At 37.0% G+C, this 18,225-nt stretch overlaps 1 protein-coding gene across 1 annotated transcript; it reads left to right on the top strand.

Moving 5' to 3' along the window:
• Positions 1-120: 120 nt before the first annotated feature.
• Positions 121-17,749, top strand: LOC113663006 (ATP-sensitive inward rectifier potassium channel 10-like). Its single transcript, XM_027178224.2, has 6 exons — positions 121-699; positions 7,164-7,514; positions 7,727-7,938; positions 8,123-8,254; positions 8,641-8,818; positions 16,348-17,749. The coding sequence occupies exons 2-6, from the start codon at positions 7,166-7,168 to the stop codon at positions 16,743-16,745; spliced, it is 1,269 nt and encodes a 422-aa protein (XP_027034025.2). The 5' UTR covers positions 121-699; positions 7,164-7,165; the 3' UTR covers positions 16,746-17,749.
• Positions 17,750-18,225: the final 476 nt, after the last annotated feature.

Raw genomic sequence — 18,225 nt, forward strand, 5'->3', positions numbered from 1 at the left:
TGAAATACAACAGCTCCATTCAGAGAAACCAGTGGGAGAGAGAGAGAGAGAGAGAGAGAGAGAGAGAGAGAGAGAGAGAGAGAGAGAGAGAGAGAGAGAGAGAGAGAGAGAGAGAGCGGAACAGAAGGATTAATGAGTAGAAAAGGTGCTGAGACGAGAAAACTGGACGGATTTCCATCTACAATTTGAAACAGTTTGTTTAGACCGGAAACAAAACTTCCCGAAGTTTAACCACCTGAGAACAGAGGGAGAGAGAGAGAGAGAGAGAGAGAGAGAGAGAGAGAGAGAGAGAGAGAGAGAGAGAGAGAGAGAGAGAGAGAGAGAGTCGGTGCGTAATAAATCCGTATCATCATCTACCCAGCAGCGCTACAGGCTGACACACGGCTCTGTCTCCATCCACTAGCCAAACTTCTGCAAACTTTAACAAAGTTGTTAAAGTCCTTCTGTACGATTGTGAGATTTCTCATTTACGATGGCCGATAACAAATTCTGAAGTGGAAGCGTTAATATTGTCATAAAGTGGCGATTGTGCAGCGTGTGTGGACATGTCGTCTCTGTCAGCTCTTCTCGGCCTCCAACTGCGCTTGGATGTTTCTTCACCCTGACAAACCGAAGTAGAAACAAACAAAACAAACAACAAAACAAACAACAAAACAATTTACGTTTTCACAAATCTGAGATCAAGTCCTAAATTATAAGGTAAGTGAAAAACAATAACGCGGTATGTGTGTTGAGTCTGCAGCGTGTTTTATGTTCATGGATTGAGGGTGTGTAATTTTTAATAATGAATCAAAACTCACAAAAACACAATGATTACAACTGCAAACACATGGTGAGATGGTTTGATCTGGAGTTTGGGTTACTGTTTGTGTGAAGTGTTCATGTCAGTTTCCTCTGGGCTTTCTGCTTTCTTTCCACTGTCCCAAAACCTGCAGGTGCATAGATTGGTTATGATGATTTGCCCCATACAGATGTGAATGAGTGTGTAAATGCCTGTCTGCATGGTTCCCCCGATGTGTCCGGTGTTACCCAGATTGGCTCCAGAGCCTGAATGCCAATAAATTTGCTACTGAAAAAGAATGAATGAGACATTGGTGATAAATGGATTTAATAACATAACACAGGTTTCTTAAGTGTTTATGTATTCTGAGGCCCCTTTAAATGATATAAGTAAATAAATAAATGAATAAATAAATTCTAATGATCCAATTAATAAAGATTTATTACATGAACATTAGATAAATGTGTACAGTATAATACAGTATAGAGCTTTATATTACTGAGCCTTCCACCAGCAGAAGACATATACTGTATGTACAAGCTGACATTATTTATAGGTGACATGTTTTTGATTGATTATATTTTTGATTAACCTCAAATGACTGGTTCAACACACTAATAGCTATAATAAAAATAAACAGAATACCTTTGATTATAGTGTGTTGTGATTTCCAGCATGATTATTGAATAAATAATAAAAATTATCATAGGCCCTGCTCCCTACCTTGGGAAATACTGCTCTAAAACATGACTTAAATTTAGAAAATGATAAGACATCTATGTCTCCAGTCGCTATTAATAATAATTTGTGGTTATTAATAACAATCATTTAATAACAATAATTTGTGGTCATTAACTTCATTTGCTTGTAATTCAGGTTAGCATTGTGACTCTAAGACATGTACAAATTTGATAATCCTAGAATGATTTCTTTACAAAGAGTCTCTATGTTAAAATTGCAAGAAAAAACCCATAATGCACCATTGTCACCATTTAATGAGATGCAATGAGAAGTGCTCAGCATTTTAACTCCTTAAAAAATAAAGTGTTTTTCTTTACTGGCATTTTCACAGATCCAATTTCCACACAAGGAGATCGGTGCATTAGCTGTAGATTTTTTATTTTACTACATAAAGTCATAGGAACCATCAGCGATTGCACACACTTATTCCTCTCTCATAACTACATACCATTTCTGAACAATTATCATTAACAAATACTTTATGTTAACATTATAAACAGATACAGTTAGCATAGATGGACAAAAAAATGAAACACTAAAAAAAATAGAATTTTTGAATAAAGAATGTGTGTTAACTAAATGTAGTATTACAGTTTCTAATATTAATAATTGACAATATTCTGATTGCTATCTGTAAGTGCTACTAAGACTTTTAAGCAGTGTTTTTATTTCATATTTTTCTCTGTATGGATGCTTACCTGGAACCTTTTTATGGTAAGAGGTTTTCTTATTCTTTAATTTAGAATTCTATTAGAGTCCAAACTTTTAAACTTTTGATCAGCATGTTGATTGACCAATGGTATTGGGGTTTTTGCAAAACGAGCTGCTCTCTCTCTCTCTCTCTCTCTCTCTCTCTCTCTCTCTCTCTCTCTCTCTCTCTCTCTCTCTCTCTCTCTCTCACTCTGTGTGTGTGGGAGAGAGAGAGTGAGAGATATCACACAGGAAATTATGAGGCTACAGACACTGCTAACAAATCATACCTAAACTTGTTTAGTGAAATTGTTGAGTGTTGATTTGATTTAAAAATCAAATTAATTGATTTTAAATCAAATCAATTGATTTTAAAATTTGATATAAAAAGTTGGAAGGGATGCACATCAACAGTGATGGCTGGTCATGATATTGAAGGGATGGGCTGCAATAAATTCCACTACCTATCATTAACTCTGTAAATAAGATCTGTAGATATGTTCTGTAGAAAGACAGATATGCAGCACCATTAGTTATTTCTATTTATTTTTTCTTTTCTTTAAAGTCAACTGAAGCCTTTGCCAGCTCTTTCATTCAAATCATACACAACTTAAAGTTCTGCTATCCTATTGTGTAAGTTGTTGCTTGCTTAGTCTACTTTCCTCTTATTTCTTTATTTTTCATTTGCTCTTAGACTGCATCAGATCAAAGAAATCTCAGCCATCTGGGCAGTAGGTGCCCCGCTTTTGTCAAAGCGGGCGGCCCCTAAAAAATCTGAGATTAAGAAAGTAATCTTGGTCATTCATGTTTATTACACTTATGGTTTTATTTTATATGGTTTCTCTGGTCACTGCTTAGGACAGTGATTTGGATCTGTCAGCAAAGAGGGATTAAATAAATAAGCTCTAGAGCATACAAAATCTATGGGGCATTTCAATTATTGTAGTTATATGATGTGACTGTCATTGATACGATGCATAGTATTGGCTAGACAAAAATCAGCTCGACACTATTATTTTTGCTTTTGGCCATTCGTGGTGGTGTGGTTAAGGCAATGATTCACTGTAAGCCACTTATTACCAAAAAAGGAGAAATTGAGCTATACACTGTATTTATGTTTTCTCATTGAGAAATATACAAGTGTAAAGTAGATGCTGCATAGTCATTGGTCACTGAATATTTTACAGTAAGTGTAGCAAAGCCTTGATGAACTTCAGTCAGGATCTCTGTGTGGGGTTTGTGTAAGTAAGATGAAGGAAAGAGAAGGTTGTCAAAAGACAGCGTGGAGGTTGAATGGAAGCTGTGACGAGGTTGTGTGGAGTTTATTTTGTTGGGGTCAGAGAGGGAGAATGCTGGAATGTACAACTGAGGAATACTGATGAATCTGTTTGCTGATCAATTCATCACTTCATATCCTTTCTACTTTTTCTTCTCCTTCTCTAACAAACTGCACAAATTCTGTCTCTCTTTACACACACACACACACACACACACACACACACACACACACACACACACACACAGTGTTGCATTTTTCAATAGTGGCTTTTGTCCCTTTCATCTCCTCTCCAAACAAAGGATTTTTGTGCATACAGGACAGAAAGCGAGGGATGGTGTAAGGCTTTAACAGAGGAGAGAAAGTAAGACAAAGGGTGAGAAATGAGAGACTTTGAACAAGTTTACAGTTAAAGCAGATGATACAAATTCCTTCAGCATACCATCTTTGACTCCTTGCTTTTGACTCTCACCACGACTATGAACACATGAGGCTAAGTCTCTGTGTGTGCCTCAGTGCACGCTGTGCATATGAGTTTGAGTACAGTAACTGTGTGTTTGAGTGTGTGAGTGTGTACTTGCTGGAGTTCAGAGGTCAACTGTATGTACATTCAGCCTATCACACGTGGCTTTCTGAGAGCCAGCCCCCTCCATCTTTACCCAGTGTTAGTATTCAGAGCACAGAGGGCAGACAGATACCTATTCATATCCCCAGTGTGAGTTCAGCACTGAGAGAGCAAGGGATAGAGAGACACGCAGTGATGGTGTTCAGGATCAGAGTGTAATGGAACTGCAGTGACAGGGAGGATGGTGGGCGAATGGCTATGAATGAGGGAAAATGAGAAAAAAAGGAAAGCCTGACAGAGATCTTTGTTCAGATAAGAGTAGAAATTATGGTACTCTTCATTTATAGTAGCAGTGTAAAAATCAGTGAATGAATAAAAATAGATTCATAGGCCTCAGAAAAAAACCTTCACATACTCAAAATGCAAAATGAGGCTCTGCAAACTTTAGGAGTCAAGAAAAACCATGTCCAATGTTCTAGCACTCAGACCTGGGACGTTTCAGGAACATCATGATATAACGTCATAAAATAGAATAGATTGGAATGGAAATTGTATCACATTGTAATAAATATAATATTAAAAAAATTATCCACAAATATTTAAAGATTTTTGTATGTATACCCGAGAATACTAGCATTTTAAACCCAGAAATCTTTTGGTGAAAGAGGTTTGGGAAAGAGGTTTGTGCACTCTTAGTAAAAGATTTCATCTAGGATACTTTTGGTACTTAAGGCTTTTTGGCTTCCAAAATGAGGTCCATTTGTAACCCTCTTTCTGCTTGGAAGAAATGCAGTTCTTTGTTGCAAAACTCCAGCATCCAGGTGAGATTATTCACTGCAGAGGTATCCATGTGGGACCATCCACACTAACAGAAGGAGATTCCTTTTATTGATACAGAAAGCAGAAGGGAGGTGGAGGAGACAAAAAGCTGCTTTTCAAGTGAGGCCTCATTCAGCTTGGACTAGTGTACTCCTTCTACATCTGGCCTAAGTGTGATGCCTTTTCTCATGATGGATATGATTCTACAAAGATTGTTAGACTGTTTTCAATTGTTTCATCGTTGCTATAAAATGATATGGATTATAAATAAAGTATTTTTACCGTCATTCTGGTAGAATTAGTAAGCGTTAATCAAAGCAGGTGGAAGTAGAAAGTGTAGTGTATTTTTTAATAAAGATGAGGGACAGCTTGGAATGTGCAATAAACAAAATAAGGTGCATGGTAAATAGCATTTAGATTGTTAAAGACCATACCAACAGAACAATGCTCCGGTTTGTTTGATTTTCATCACAGATACTCCTGTCCATAAATCTCTTCTTTAAACTCTCTCTCTTTCTCCCTTTCTTCGTGTGCTCCTACACTGAATAAGCCACCCTTGTCTCTGCTCCCCCCGAGCATTTGAGCGAGCCTGCGGTATAAAGGAGCAGGAAAAGCAAGAGGCCAGCCGAGAGAGGCTCATCTCAATGAGGCCTGCTTCACGTGCCAGAGCAGCTGGGCATCTGAATGGAACTTTACAGACAACAGCAGCACCCCTGGGTCCAAGTGTACCCATGTTTCCCTGCATTACACAAGAGGAAAAACTACCCTTCTTTGTCCTAGATAGCATCAGCACTACATTCTCCAGACAGCCTATTACGACACTGGTTGAGTGCCATTAAACGTTCTACTAAAAGTACTAAAGGTGTAGTTCTTTGGTGGTAAGGGACTGACTACATTTTCAGGGTCATGCTGTGGGCGCCACATTGTCCCAGATGCTATCATATTGGCTGTGCTGGTTGTAATGCTGCTGTAGTAATGTGGTAGATGATTGTAAGCACAGAATACAAGGAACACTACATGTGCATAGTAGTGTGTGACGTACTGGAAAAAGTGTATGAGGTACATTTTAAACACTGCAAAGTAATTAAAGAAATAGTTCACTAGCCAAAAAATGTCCAGCCAACAGCTGATAAGCTGATACTGATAAATGAAGCTCAGTAACACTTGTACCGCGCACCACCATTTGAGTTTCACTGCTATGCTGCGAACAATTTACCAGCCAATGGTCCCTTTCAATTAACGGAGGGAGCAGATAGATGATGATGCACTGTGCAAAGCAAAAGATGTTTGGTAAGATGAATCAGTAAGTGTATATCTTTAAAGTGAACTGATAAGTCAACTTAAAAATCTGGCTAATGAATGTAGAAAAAAAGATGCTGTTCCTAAAATTTCTAACATTTTGTATATCTTTCCATTTTCATTAATTCACTTGCAAGTTGCAGTTCTAGTCGAAGAGGCAGTTTAAAGCAGTTAGTTAATCTAAATTATTCGTGTCAACATTAATGTTAAGTAACTATTTTAAATTGGCTTTGTGGTAAACACTGGCTGTGAGTTGGGAATACTCACTAGATTGGACACAAGTCGACACATCCACATTCCCACACAGGGGCAATACACCTCTGTCATGTTTTTGGAAGTGGGAGGTAACTGGAGAAGCTGGAGGAAATCCTCTCAGACATGGGAAGAAAATGTAAACAGTAAAGCTCAAGACTGCACCACAGACACAGGGGCTGTGCTGATGTGACTCCTGGTTCAAGCTGCCACTGTTGGGCAATTGATCAAGGCCCTTATACCTCCATGGTCTGGGGTGCTGTATCATAGCTACCCCTGCACTCCAACCCGAACCTCCTCATTTGGGATATCAAAAAAATAAAAGAATATTCCACTGTGCTTTAATGTATATGTGGCAATAATAAAGGCGTCTGCGCCCAAATTCAATTTTCAACCTTTAGACCAAAGATGCCTGATGGTAAATGTAAATAGTATTGATGTTGATGTTAATGTTGTGTTGGACTGAGGGGCTTGCTGCAATGACAGGAGCTCTGTCTTTAAATGGTTAGGTTAAATGCATTTAGTCTTCATTCAGGCTCTAATGCCTATAAATAAAGATGCTTAGACCGTGACATTGCCTGGATGGAAGGGCTGGTAGAGCTGAGTGTAATCAGACCTGTAGTATAATCCGACAATATAGTTTTTGGCCCAAATTCTAACTGCTCTCATTTAAATTCTATGATTTTTTTCTGGTGTTATGCAAATTTTATATGCTTCACCGTCTCTCCCGCTCTCTTCAGGTATGACTTCGTCCACACCTCCTTCCTCTCGTAGTCCTTCCCCTCAGAAAGTCTGCCATTCTCAGACTCAGACAGATGTCCTGAAGCCGCTGCTGGGTGGAGGTCTTGCAGGAGCCGGAGCTGCAGCATTGAGGAGGCGACGGCGTGTCTTGTCTAAGGATGGGCGAAGCAATGTGCGCATTGAGCATGTCAGTGGTCGTGGAGCTCTCTACCTTCGTGACCTCTGGACGACCTTCCTGGACATGCAGTGGCGCTACAAGCTTTTCCTATTCTCGGCCACATTTGCAGGGACCTGGTTTGCATTTGGTGTGCTGTGGTATCTTGTGGCACTGTTGCACGGAGACCTGCTGGGTGAGAAGACAGGAGGTCTTTAGAGAACATCAGAGAATCTTAACAAGATGTTTAGTGGAAATTTTGTCTTGAAGAATGTGTCTTGTACATATTTAGTGGACATTTTGCTAAATACTGGCCATAAACAGTGTTTATAAACAGTAGACAATATTATGTAAGAAGGGGATATTTTTATAGGAATCATGTTATAAAAGCTTTGTATCTCTTTGCAGAGTTTGACCCTCCATCCAACCACACCCCCTGCGTGATGCAGGTCCAGACACTGACAGGAGCATTCCTTTTCTCTCTGGAATCACAGACTACAATTGGCTACGGTTTCCGATGTATCACAGAGGAATGTCCAGTCGCCATCATTCTTCTCATAGTGCAGCTAGTTATTACAATGGTGATGGAAATCTTCATCACAGGGACATTTCTTGCCAAGGTAAACCAAAATCAATTGCAATTATAATAGCTAGGTCAAATCTTTAGTGAGTTTTTATTGTGCTGCACATTTAGTATGTCTGCTGTATGTATGTATGATATGATCTATGTTCATCGTTTATTCATTAGTATTATGTATATATACAGTTGTAGGTGTAATAGTAACTGTATTGTTCTCTGTATAGGTTGCTCGGCCAAAAAAGCGTGGTGAAACAGTGAAGTTCAGTCAGCACGCAGTTGTGGCCAATCATGAGGGCCAACCATGCCTTATGATCCGTGTAGCCAACATGAGAAAGAGCCTGCTGTTGGGATGCCAGGTATGTGACTCTATAGTCAAAGCGGGTACCATACTAGACCTAAAACATGATATTGGCTTGGTGATTCAATGCTGTCTTACAACTCAAGAGATTCTGTCCTGAGCTTGAGTTACTGACTGTGTGGTGTTCCTCATGTTCTCCCTGGGTGGATGTGGGTTTCTTTTGTTTCTTGCCACTTCCCCAAAATATGCAGCTAGGTGGATCAGAACATTGATTGACTGGATGTATTCCTGGCTGAAATAATTGCTCAGGTCAATGTAATGTAGTTTCCTACAGGTATATTAAACTATATATTTGTTATGAACTCATAGCATTTACTGTATAGGTGTTTGCATGTGGATGAGAGATCTACTGAATGTACATTCAGTGTATTCTTTATATTCCAGGTAACTGGGAAGCTGCTGCAGACATCTCTGACAAAAGAGGGTGAGACAGTTCGGCTGGACCAGAGGAATGTGGCTTTTCAGGTGGACACCTCCACTGACAGCCCTTTCCTCATTCTCCCTCTCACCTTCTACCATGTCATTGACAACAACAGCCCTCTCCGCCCTTTGGCTGCCAAGGGTAAGAGCAGACCTCACTGATGTTTTGGGGACAGTTCTATAAGAATATACTAAAAAAATAAAAGAAAGTTCAGAAAAAAGCTTTAGAAAAGTTTATATGAGATATCCAGGCAAGTGACCAACACTGAGATGTCTAAGCAAATATTTATCAGGAAGTTATAGAAGAAATGTAACAAGATGTTCTAGAAAAGAATTGGATTCTAGAATTGTCATCAGGAGGGGAGTTAAAGAAAAAAATACTTTATGAAAAGGGATCTACAGTACAAAGAGACTTGGATTCTAGAAGGGCATTTGTATCTAAAGGAGACTTGGAGAAGCAGTTATAGTAAGTTAAGCTATTAAAGAGATGTGGATTTTAGAAACGTATTTCTAAAAGAGATTTCAGGATCTCAAACTTCTGTGTTGTTTTGATGACATTACTCCTAGTGTCGGAAATGAAAAGTAAAAAGGCATTTTTGAGACTAACACGACACTTACACGATGTTCCTATGTCTGAAAAGGATTTGCCTGTAGAATCTGATGTTAATGAACTGTGTATGGAGTTGCTTTGAAAACAGAGATTTGTGTATGATTGGGGGAAATGTGAACTACAGAGTGGAGCGAGGGGTCAGAGTGACAGAAGCTCTCTTGCACTGTCTGGGTAGAGGAGTGGAGAGAGAGAGAAGCCTTTCTGAGAATACATGAATTCGTCCTTTCTACATTTTATGATTCAGACTTAGCGGCTGAGCGGCAACCGATAGCTCTTGCTCAGATTACATTTACCTTCACCTTTTTGAATAAAAGAAGAAATTAATGAGTTAAAACTTAAAAAAAAAGTATGAACAAACGTCTAAAGCATGCACATATAAACATATCAAATATGTGAATAATTTTCTGTTTTATTTTACAACAATTCAAATGAAAACTGACAAATGCCACAAGAATATACAATAATGAATATGGCAGTGTTATTGTTTTAGACTAAAATTTGGGCCATCATCATACAAAGTTCAATACAACATCAGCAACTGTACATTCAGTAATGTCTAACAAATGTGCAGTGTTTGATGTAACATAATAAGCCTGAAGCTTATTGGATGGGATGAAGATGGAGGCCTAGCTTGGCTTCTGTGCAGTGGAAAAGACTGAAAATCATGCCAGCATTGTAATGTACCAGCAAACCGATGCCCAGAGGTTCATTTCAAGGCTTTTGGCTGGTGCTGTGAGGAGCAAAACTGAAATCCTAGCAGGAAAAGAATGCACCTACCAAATGCACCTGTTCTTTAGGAGTTGCACTTAGAGGAACATTATAATATTGTTTCAGACAATCTAATGGTTTCAAGAAATTTACTGCTAAAAATGATTAAACATCCAATCACCTTTTCACATAATTTAAAATCAGCACAGAGGCCCAGTGTATTGATAATTGAATTAATATTATATGAAATTACAGATTATTCTGCAGAAATAGCTAACTAAAACCTCAAGTAATATAATAAAACTTTATAAAGTATTTAAGTAATATCAAAATAAAAATGTCTAGTTTTATTTTGATATTGTGTCTTTAGTTTTTATTTTGATATTACTTAAATACTTTATAAATATACTTTATGAAATGTCTAATATATAAGTTACATATTAACAAATGACAGTTTTTGAAGGAATATATTGAAAGGCAAGTAATCTTCATCTTTAATGCTGTTCATTTTGGGGCATGGATAGCATGCACATATTCAGCCTGGTCTAAACTTGTTTTTGAAATGTGAATGGAACATTTTTGAAGACAGATTATGGATATGAAACATAATATGTGAAGCAATAAGAGGCTAAAGGTCTTGGCTGGGGTGTCCAGAAAAGAGGGAGAGCCTTGTGTAAAATTTTCGGGTTGTGACCATCCTAAAGTGACCTTGTTAACTTAATTTAAAAGACAAGAGTTACTATCACGTTAGAGTGAGTTGGGCATTTTGATCTGTTCTGTTCAGTGTTCACATGAATATGGGGTCTCTACTGTATAACGGGGATAGAATTTTGAAGCTTGCATGCAATCCTGTCTCATTTCTTCTTGTGTGCTTGCACTCTTGGCTATTGTGGTTTTGTTCTTTCATTTCCATTCTTCCTCTCTCTATGAAATCATCTTTCTCTCTCCTTCTCTCTGTATTTTCTCTTGTTGGTTGGAATGTGAGCAAGAGTGTCTCATTAGGGACACAAAGCAGCTCAGTCTGTAGTGCTGACATGCAGGTACAAGATCCAGTTACTGGAGCACACAGATTCAGCGACAGAGCTGAGCCATTACAGTCTCACTTCCTACTGTAGACTACTGTAGATTTTGAGAGTCATATTGGTGAAATACACCATCTGTATTAACAAACCAGGTTTAAAGATTGAAAGATTCAAACAAATAATATTTATTCTAGGGAAAAAGCTACTAAACTGTGCATACTTTATTTTCTATTATAGAAAAAAAAGATTATTATTATATTTACAAAGAATTATTTTTATTATTATTATTATTATTATTATTATTATTATTATTATTATTATTATTATTATTATTACTTTTTTATATACAAAGAAGATGGTATGTTACACTACCAATACCTTTTGCAGCAATTATCCAAATATATAGAATAATAAGAAAACCACTCTTTAAATTTAATGTGTAAAAAAATATTTTTGAATATAATAATTATTATTATATTATAATTGAAGCATAGATCTGAGCTCCACCATTTATGACATGCATGCTGCTTCTTTTGACTACAAATGTCCACCAGGGGGTGCTAAAAAGACTTTTTCAGGTGTTTACTGTTAGTGCTGTCAGTAAAATTGGTAAACAGAACCTTACAAAATAAAGGCTTGACTAATTGAGCAAATTTAGTAATTAAAATATGTTTAGGAAATTGGTTAATGGATTATCAAGGCAACAGCAAAGGGAAATACTACACAAATCAATCGTAAAATCAGCAGGCTCATCTTGATGCTGTGCCAACTAATAAGAAATGTATTCCCTTTTCAGAATTTTAGAATTCATCTTATTAATTGCATTTTTAATTGCCCACACTGTACAGTATAGAGCACATAGTCAGATGTTCCTAGACTTCTCTTTCTTCGAAAACAAGTTATTGGAGAGCCATTAAAGGGGTTTCCCCCGAAGAAAAAAACAACTTTTGACCGATTTCTAACAAGAAAGTATGTAGTGGGTTGATATATTTAGAATCTTGTTCTACTATGCAACAAAGAAGAGAGACGTATGAATCAACCAGTCCCTGCAGTCACCAGACTGATTACACACACCTGTTCACACTCCTGTTCACAATCAACACACACAATTTGCCTGTAAATAACATCTCATAGGGCCTTGCTTAAGCATCTTTATTAGTAACATTAATATGCTCCTCAAAACATTAGCCAGTTTTACCCTTTTTTAAAAAAAAAAAATACGTATTTCAAACCTCACATCTCTTCCTAAGACACTGAACCAGTCTGGAAATGGATTAGTGTGCTGTATATTTTTTTAAACATTGCTGAAATCTGAAGCATTGACCTTTCCTTGCCGAAACATGTGTCACCTTCTCCTTATGGTGTAAAGGCTGTTCTTTTACATAACATACCCAATGTTGAAATGAAGTAAAATGCGTTTGTCACATGCTCCACATGTGGGTTTTTTTGTGTGTGTTTTTCAGGTGGCCAGGACTTGAACGGGCAGATTGAAAATACAGTAAATTCATGGTCTTCATATCAGAAAGTACCACAAATGGTTATTGACTGACTGACTGAGTGATTGATTAATTGTTTGATTGATTGATTGATTCATTCCTTCTCTTAATAATTCATTAATTTATGGGACTGGCTAGACGGTGCATGGCAATGCATTTAAAATAATTTTGTAAGAAGCTGGAGGTGACTATAATGAAACCCACTGCATCTTAAAAAAACTTGTTCAAAATGTTCAGTTGATCTGATTTTTCTTAACAGCTTGTAAGTGATAATAGTCCTCAATTCAATTCAATTCTCAACATTTTGACCTTTCCTTGCCGAAATGCGTGTCACCTTCTCTTTATGGTGTAAAGGCTGTTGTTTTACACATCATACCCAATGTTGAAATGAAGTAAAATGCATTTGTCTCACATGCTCCACAAATCAAATAGAAATCGGAGAAACCCTGAGTGTTTTTTTTTATTCATTTTTTTATGTGTGTTTTTTTTTGTATTGTGTTTTTCCAGTAGTATCTACTTGAAAGGAAATTCACTCTACTAACCGGTCTTACAGCTATTTTTGGTGCATGGGAATTCTGCCATTAGCTGCTAGTTGAAAGCAAAAGTGAGCTTTGTTGTTGCCTGCTCATGCATGTGACATAAAGTACTGGAGGTCTGAGTTCTATGCATAGCTGTTAGTTTCTCCAGGCCATTCATACTACCCATGACTCATGCTGAGAAGAAGAAGGCAGACATTTTCTACTTTTAGAAGGTGGGAGAAGAACCTGTTACCTTTTACAAGGTTTACAAGGAATGACTTAGTGCTCTCAAATCCAGACGCTAAGCAATGGGACAAACTTGTACAGTACTGAATCAAACGGCAATCACGTAAAAAAACTTTACACATATGTGACACATGTATGCCATAAAAAGTGCAAAATACAAATTACTGTATAAAAATACATTTCTAAATGTATTTTACAGTAAATGTACTTGTATTACGAGGACAATTGTAATATGATAAATAGCTATAGTTATATTTATACTTTCTTCACCCATCAGTACAATGGCCTCAAAAAGTATTTGGAAACTTAAGCCATACTTGAATTTAGAAAATAGGCATTAGAGTAAAATATTTAGGCATTAGGTTAAAATGTTACAAATATATCATTTTTAAAAATATTTATAAAAATAACACATACACTGTTCACAATTTGACAAAAATATATTTTGACAGTATTTTTAATAGTGGATTAAAGACCATAGTTATACATATACATGCAATGGCGAAAGTTTGATTTTTACATTGGTGGGGACATATTTTATTTGACATTGGTGGGGACAACATTCCCCGAATTTTGTGCATAAAACTGTTTTTATAAGAATACTTTCTTCCTCACATACCGGTAACCTGCATAATCACGTTGCATATTGCTTCATACAACGGAATATAGCTGCAACCGACCTCAACACATTAGTGAGAAAGACAAAGCCAATCAAACAGCGACAGGTTAGAGAGGCAGGACTCAAAAAAGGCAAAGGCCAATCCTTTTAGAGAGGTGAGTTACAGAGACGGGGTTCATTGCAGGGGTAAATCTGTTAACCGTTTGTGTTCCAATAGTTGCGCTATTATTTACAGAACGCCGTAGTAAAATATTTTCATCTTATTTAATGATTCCTGGATAAATGTTAAATGAAATAAGTAAAAAAGCACAAGACACAGACGGATATCAGTGGTTATGTATAAATATACATAGGCTTGGTCGGATTATTGCTAGGGACAATTGAGTGTTCCATGGATATTGGTAGGGACATGTCCCTACCGTCCCTACCCAAATCGACACCCTTGTATACATGCAGTAATTAAGTTTCCCATCCTTTGTTTTACCAAACTTCCTGATGAAAGTTTGAGCAACAAAACAGCCAGAGTTGTGGTGGAAGTTTCCTCCAGGTTTCAACCAACAAAGGTTTCAGTTAATCCCTTTTCTTCCCGCATGGCATCCAATAAATGATGCATAGAGTTTAGGTCAGGGCTCTGGGAAGTTTTCTTTTAAAACTGCATCATTATTATGCTGAAAAATCCAAGTTCATTAGAAAAGTTTTGCTTGAAACATTAGCTTGTAATTTCTTTATAATAAATGCCATGTCAATCAACAGAAGCTCACAAACATCATTGTAGGAAAAGAGAGAAAAGCCAGCTTTACTTATTGAAGGTGGACTTAGTGTAGCTTCTTCTCCTGGCTTTCTCCACACAAAAAACTCTTCTATCGGATCCATCCATGTTAAATTTGGATTCATCTGGAAATGAGCTCGGAATGTGGAGCTACTGTATGCCTTCTAAATAGGACAACATTCAATCAGTTGTAATAAGAGGACTGCGATAACAATTAAACAGTTAATACACATTTAGACTCAGTTGAGCATGTATCTGAAATGCTTCCTGTTCCTGAATATAAGACCTGTGTACATATTATGTTTGAATGCCAAACAATGAGATATAATAAGAAGAAATAGCAGTGACCATATATGTTTAATGACCTTTATATGACCTCCAAAGAGTTCATATACTTCTGTCTCGTACGCTTTACCATTTTCATGTTGACAAACTGGAATGTTGTTCTCATTTTTCTTTCTCAGTTCTTTTCCTACATACTTGCGAGATGTGTATTTGTGTATATGAAAGAGAAATAAGAAATCAAATGCCAATGCCACTTGACTTGTGTGTGTGTGTGTGTCTGTGTGTGTGTGTGTGTGTGTGTGTGTGTGTGTGTGTGTGTGTGTGTGTAAGTAACCTAGCACTTTTATTTTATATCTGTGTGTGTATGTGTTGTTCAGAGGATGTGTAGAAAATGATCCCGTTCTTCCTGTGCTGAATGCCACATTGTGTTTGTGTAAGCGAGTGTGGAGCACAGTTTTAGTTCTATCATTGCCTCATTTATCAAGATGGACGTGAAAGAATTTATTTGTAAACTGTTCACAGGGGCATTTAAACATAAAATGTGGTATTCATGAAATTCCACCTTTTAGTCCTGAAAAAGGTTGAACTCAACAAGAGCTTGTGAGATGGTGGAAATTTACATATGCGGATACTTACTAAATTAAACCTTGACTGATACTGTAATTTTTTACACAGTGGTGTGTAATGTATACACATTATAAATTATATGTAAATTTGTATATATTTATAAATAAATTATATAAATATATGGTATTTGAGAAGAACAGAGAGAGGGAGTATGGTCAGAGAAATAAAGAATAAGGATGTGCTACTTACAGTATGTAATTTGTTACTATTTTCAACTGTTATGAAAGTGTTGTTTTTCCAAAGCAGAACTAGGTCTGAGTGATACGAATGGCCATCTTTCACAAACAAGTCTCGCTCTGAGTTTGTGGTTCTTTGAATGTGTTTCGTATTTCCCGGTTGGTGGCTTGTGCAATTTGGTTGCCAGTGACTGACAGTTACGTGGGTTGGGATTACCCGGGAGTGATTTCTCATGGAGAAGTTTAGCTTCCCACTAATGAGAGCAGAGTGTGGGTGAGTGAGTGGGTCTGTAAGCCTGTGGGCGTTCTTCTGTGCTTTCATCTTATGGACTAATATGTGTATGGAGACTTGTGTAGGATGGCTTTGTAGGCTCTCCCTCCATACCTGACTCATGCCGTGAGTATGACTTGATAATTATCTGAATTAAGTAAATGCTGGGAAACCCCATTGTGTTACACTTGTATCAATAACTACTGACCCAGCAGTAAAGAAATATCAAAATAGGTGATTTACAAAGAATTCTTAGCTCACTATGATGACCAGTCAAGTCTGAAAAAAAACCATAATAAAACTTTTTCTCTGTACTATCCCCAGGTGGAGGCTGGTCAGACCCAGAAATGGCAGACTTTGAACTGCTGGTAATAATGAGTGCCACAGTGGAGCCCACATCAGCCACTTGCCAGGTGCGAACCTCCTATTTACCTGACGAAATCCTGTGGGGCTACGAGTTCCCCCCTGTCGTCTCGCTCTCCCCGACAGGGAAATACGTGGCTGACTTCGCCTTCTTCGACAAAGTGGCTAAGACCAAGACCACTCCATCCTTTAAGCAGACCTCTCCTTCTAACCCAGGCTCGGACAGTGGCCAAAATGGAGGAGGAGGAAAGGATCAGGAGAAGATGAGGCTTGAAGAGAACAACAGGGAGGAGAGGGGGCGTGATAGAGGGAGGATACGGAATAGCAGCCCACTTAGCGTTCGCATTAGTAATGTTTAGTAAAAGTGAGAGTGGGAAGGAAAAAAGAGAGAGAAGGAATCTGACTAACCATAAGCTACTAGAAGCAGAAGAATCTAAGAAGTTCACCATAAATCTTTTTATCAGAAGACACATTTTTCACATACACATACACTGGGACTGTTAAGTGTGAACATTTTCATTACCATCTTCTGGCTAAAATTAGTCTCACCTGAACACTGGCTTCGTTTCAAGAATGCTTGATTTTCTTTATTATACTTTTAGTTTCATGACTTGGACAGCGACAAGAATATGCAAAGACTGGTTTAAGACGTCATTAGATAATGAAGCACTGTACTGAAGGATCAGGGGAACTATATCCTGGGACTTGTCTTTGAATTCCATATCGATGGACTGAACTAAAAGGATGCTATTATGTTACATGTGTATATATTTGTACCTAACAGTGCCAGTTTGAATACTCAAACTTTGAGTATAGCTCTAGTTTTTTATTTTGTGATTTTTTAGTCCCTGGAGCAAACATATTGATGCAGTATGTTAACAATACTAAATGCACTTTAACTCTGTGAAAGGTTCTCTCTAGTTTCTGTTTCGAAAGCACAACTAACTGGTGTAAATTGCACGGTGCATAGGTGTTTTGTTGTTTCAAGCATGTGTGGGTGTTTCTGTGAAGCTTGGCTTGTTGTTGTAGGTGTAAGGAAATGAAGGTTGTATTCAACAAAATATTTTTAGAAATGTATAAAATGTATAGACCTCCAGAGATTATTAATTATTATTATTATTATTATTATTATTATTATTATTATTATTATTATTATTATTATTATTATTATTATTGAAACATGGATGAGATTTCTTTGGCACTAAAAACAAATGAAAGTGGTATGATGTGATCTATCCTACTTGTGGGAAGAAAATATTTTTGTTCTAATGTTTGTGATAGAGTTCAGTTTTAAAAACTGGGCCATTATCACCTTAATGTCTAATGCCTTTAAATGACCATTTTTAATAAATAATGTATTCAGAAGCAGCTACAGGCTCTGTCTATGTACTGTATGACTAAAAATATGAATTGCAAAAAAAAACAAAAAACAAACAAAAAAAAAACATTTAATGTTTTCTTAGGTATTCAAAGTGTTAATGAAAATAAATAATAGTAAATAAACTGATCTTAAATACATCTTAAAATCATTTAATGAATGTTCAATTCAGAATTAATACCTCTATTTTTTCTTTTTCTTAAAAAATTAATAAACCACATTGCATTTGCAGACTGGGATGTGCCCAAACCATGCAATATCACATTGGCCACAATACACTTTTGACAGTTGTGAAACTTCCTCATTGATATAACAATGAGACACAACACATAATATTCTATCTGTAGTCATGTATACAACATAATAGCTCTGAATTTCCACAGGCATTTTACAGTTTTACTTTTGGTGTTTTCTCTGCTGGGACACAAGGAGAACTTAGTTATTTTCATGTTTTTTCCTGC

Source organism: Tachysurus fulvidraco, chromosome 1 (assembly GCF_022655615.1).
Source record: "Tachysurus fulvidraco isolate hzauxx_2018 chromosome 1, HZAU_PFXX_2.0, whole genome shotgun sequence".
Lineage (NCBI taxonomy): Eukaryota > Metazoa > Chordata > Actinopteri > Siluriformes > Bagridae > Tachysurus > Tachysurus fulvidraco.

What these genes read in the sequence shown, in the direction of transcription:
- LOC113663006 (XM_027178224.2), top strand. Translation starts at nt 7,166, where the DNA reads ATGACTTCGTCCACACCTCCTTCCTCTCGTAGTCCTTCCCCTCAGAAA. An exon ending in GTTGCACGGAGACCTGCTGG is followed by an intron (nt 7,515 to 7,726) that starts GTGAGAAGACAG and finishes ATCTCTTTGCAG; the next exon opens with AGTTTGACCCTCCATCCAAC. An exon ending in CAGGGACATTTCTTGCCAAG is followed by an intron (nt 7,939 to 8,122) that starts GTAAACCAAAAT and finishes TTCTCTGTATAG; the next exon opens with GTTGCTCGGCCAAAAAAGCG.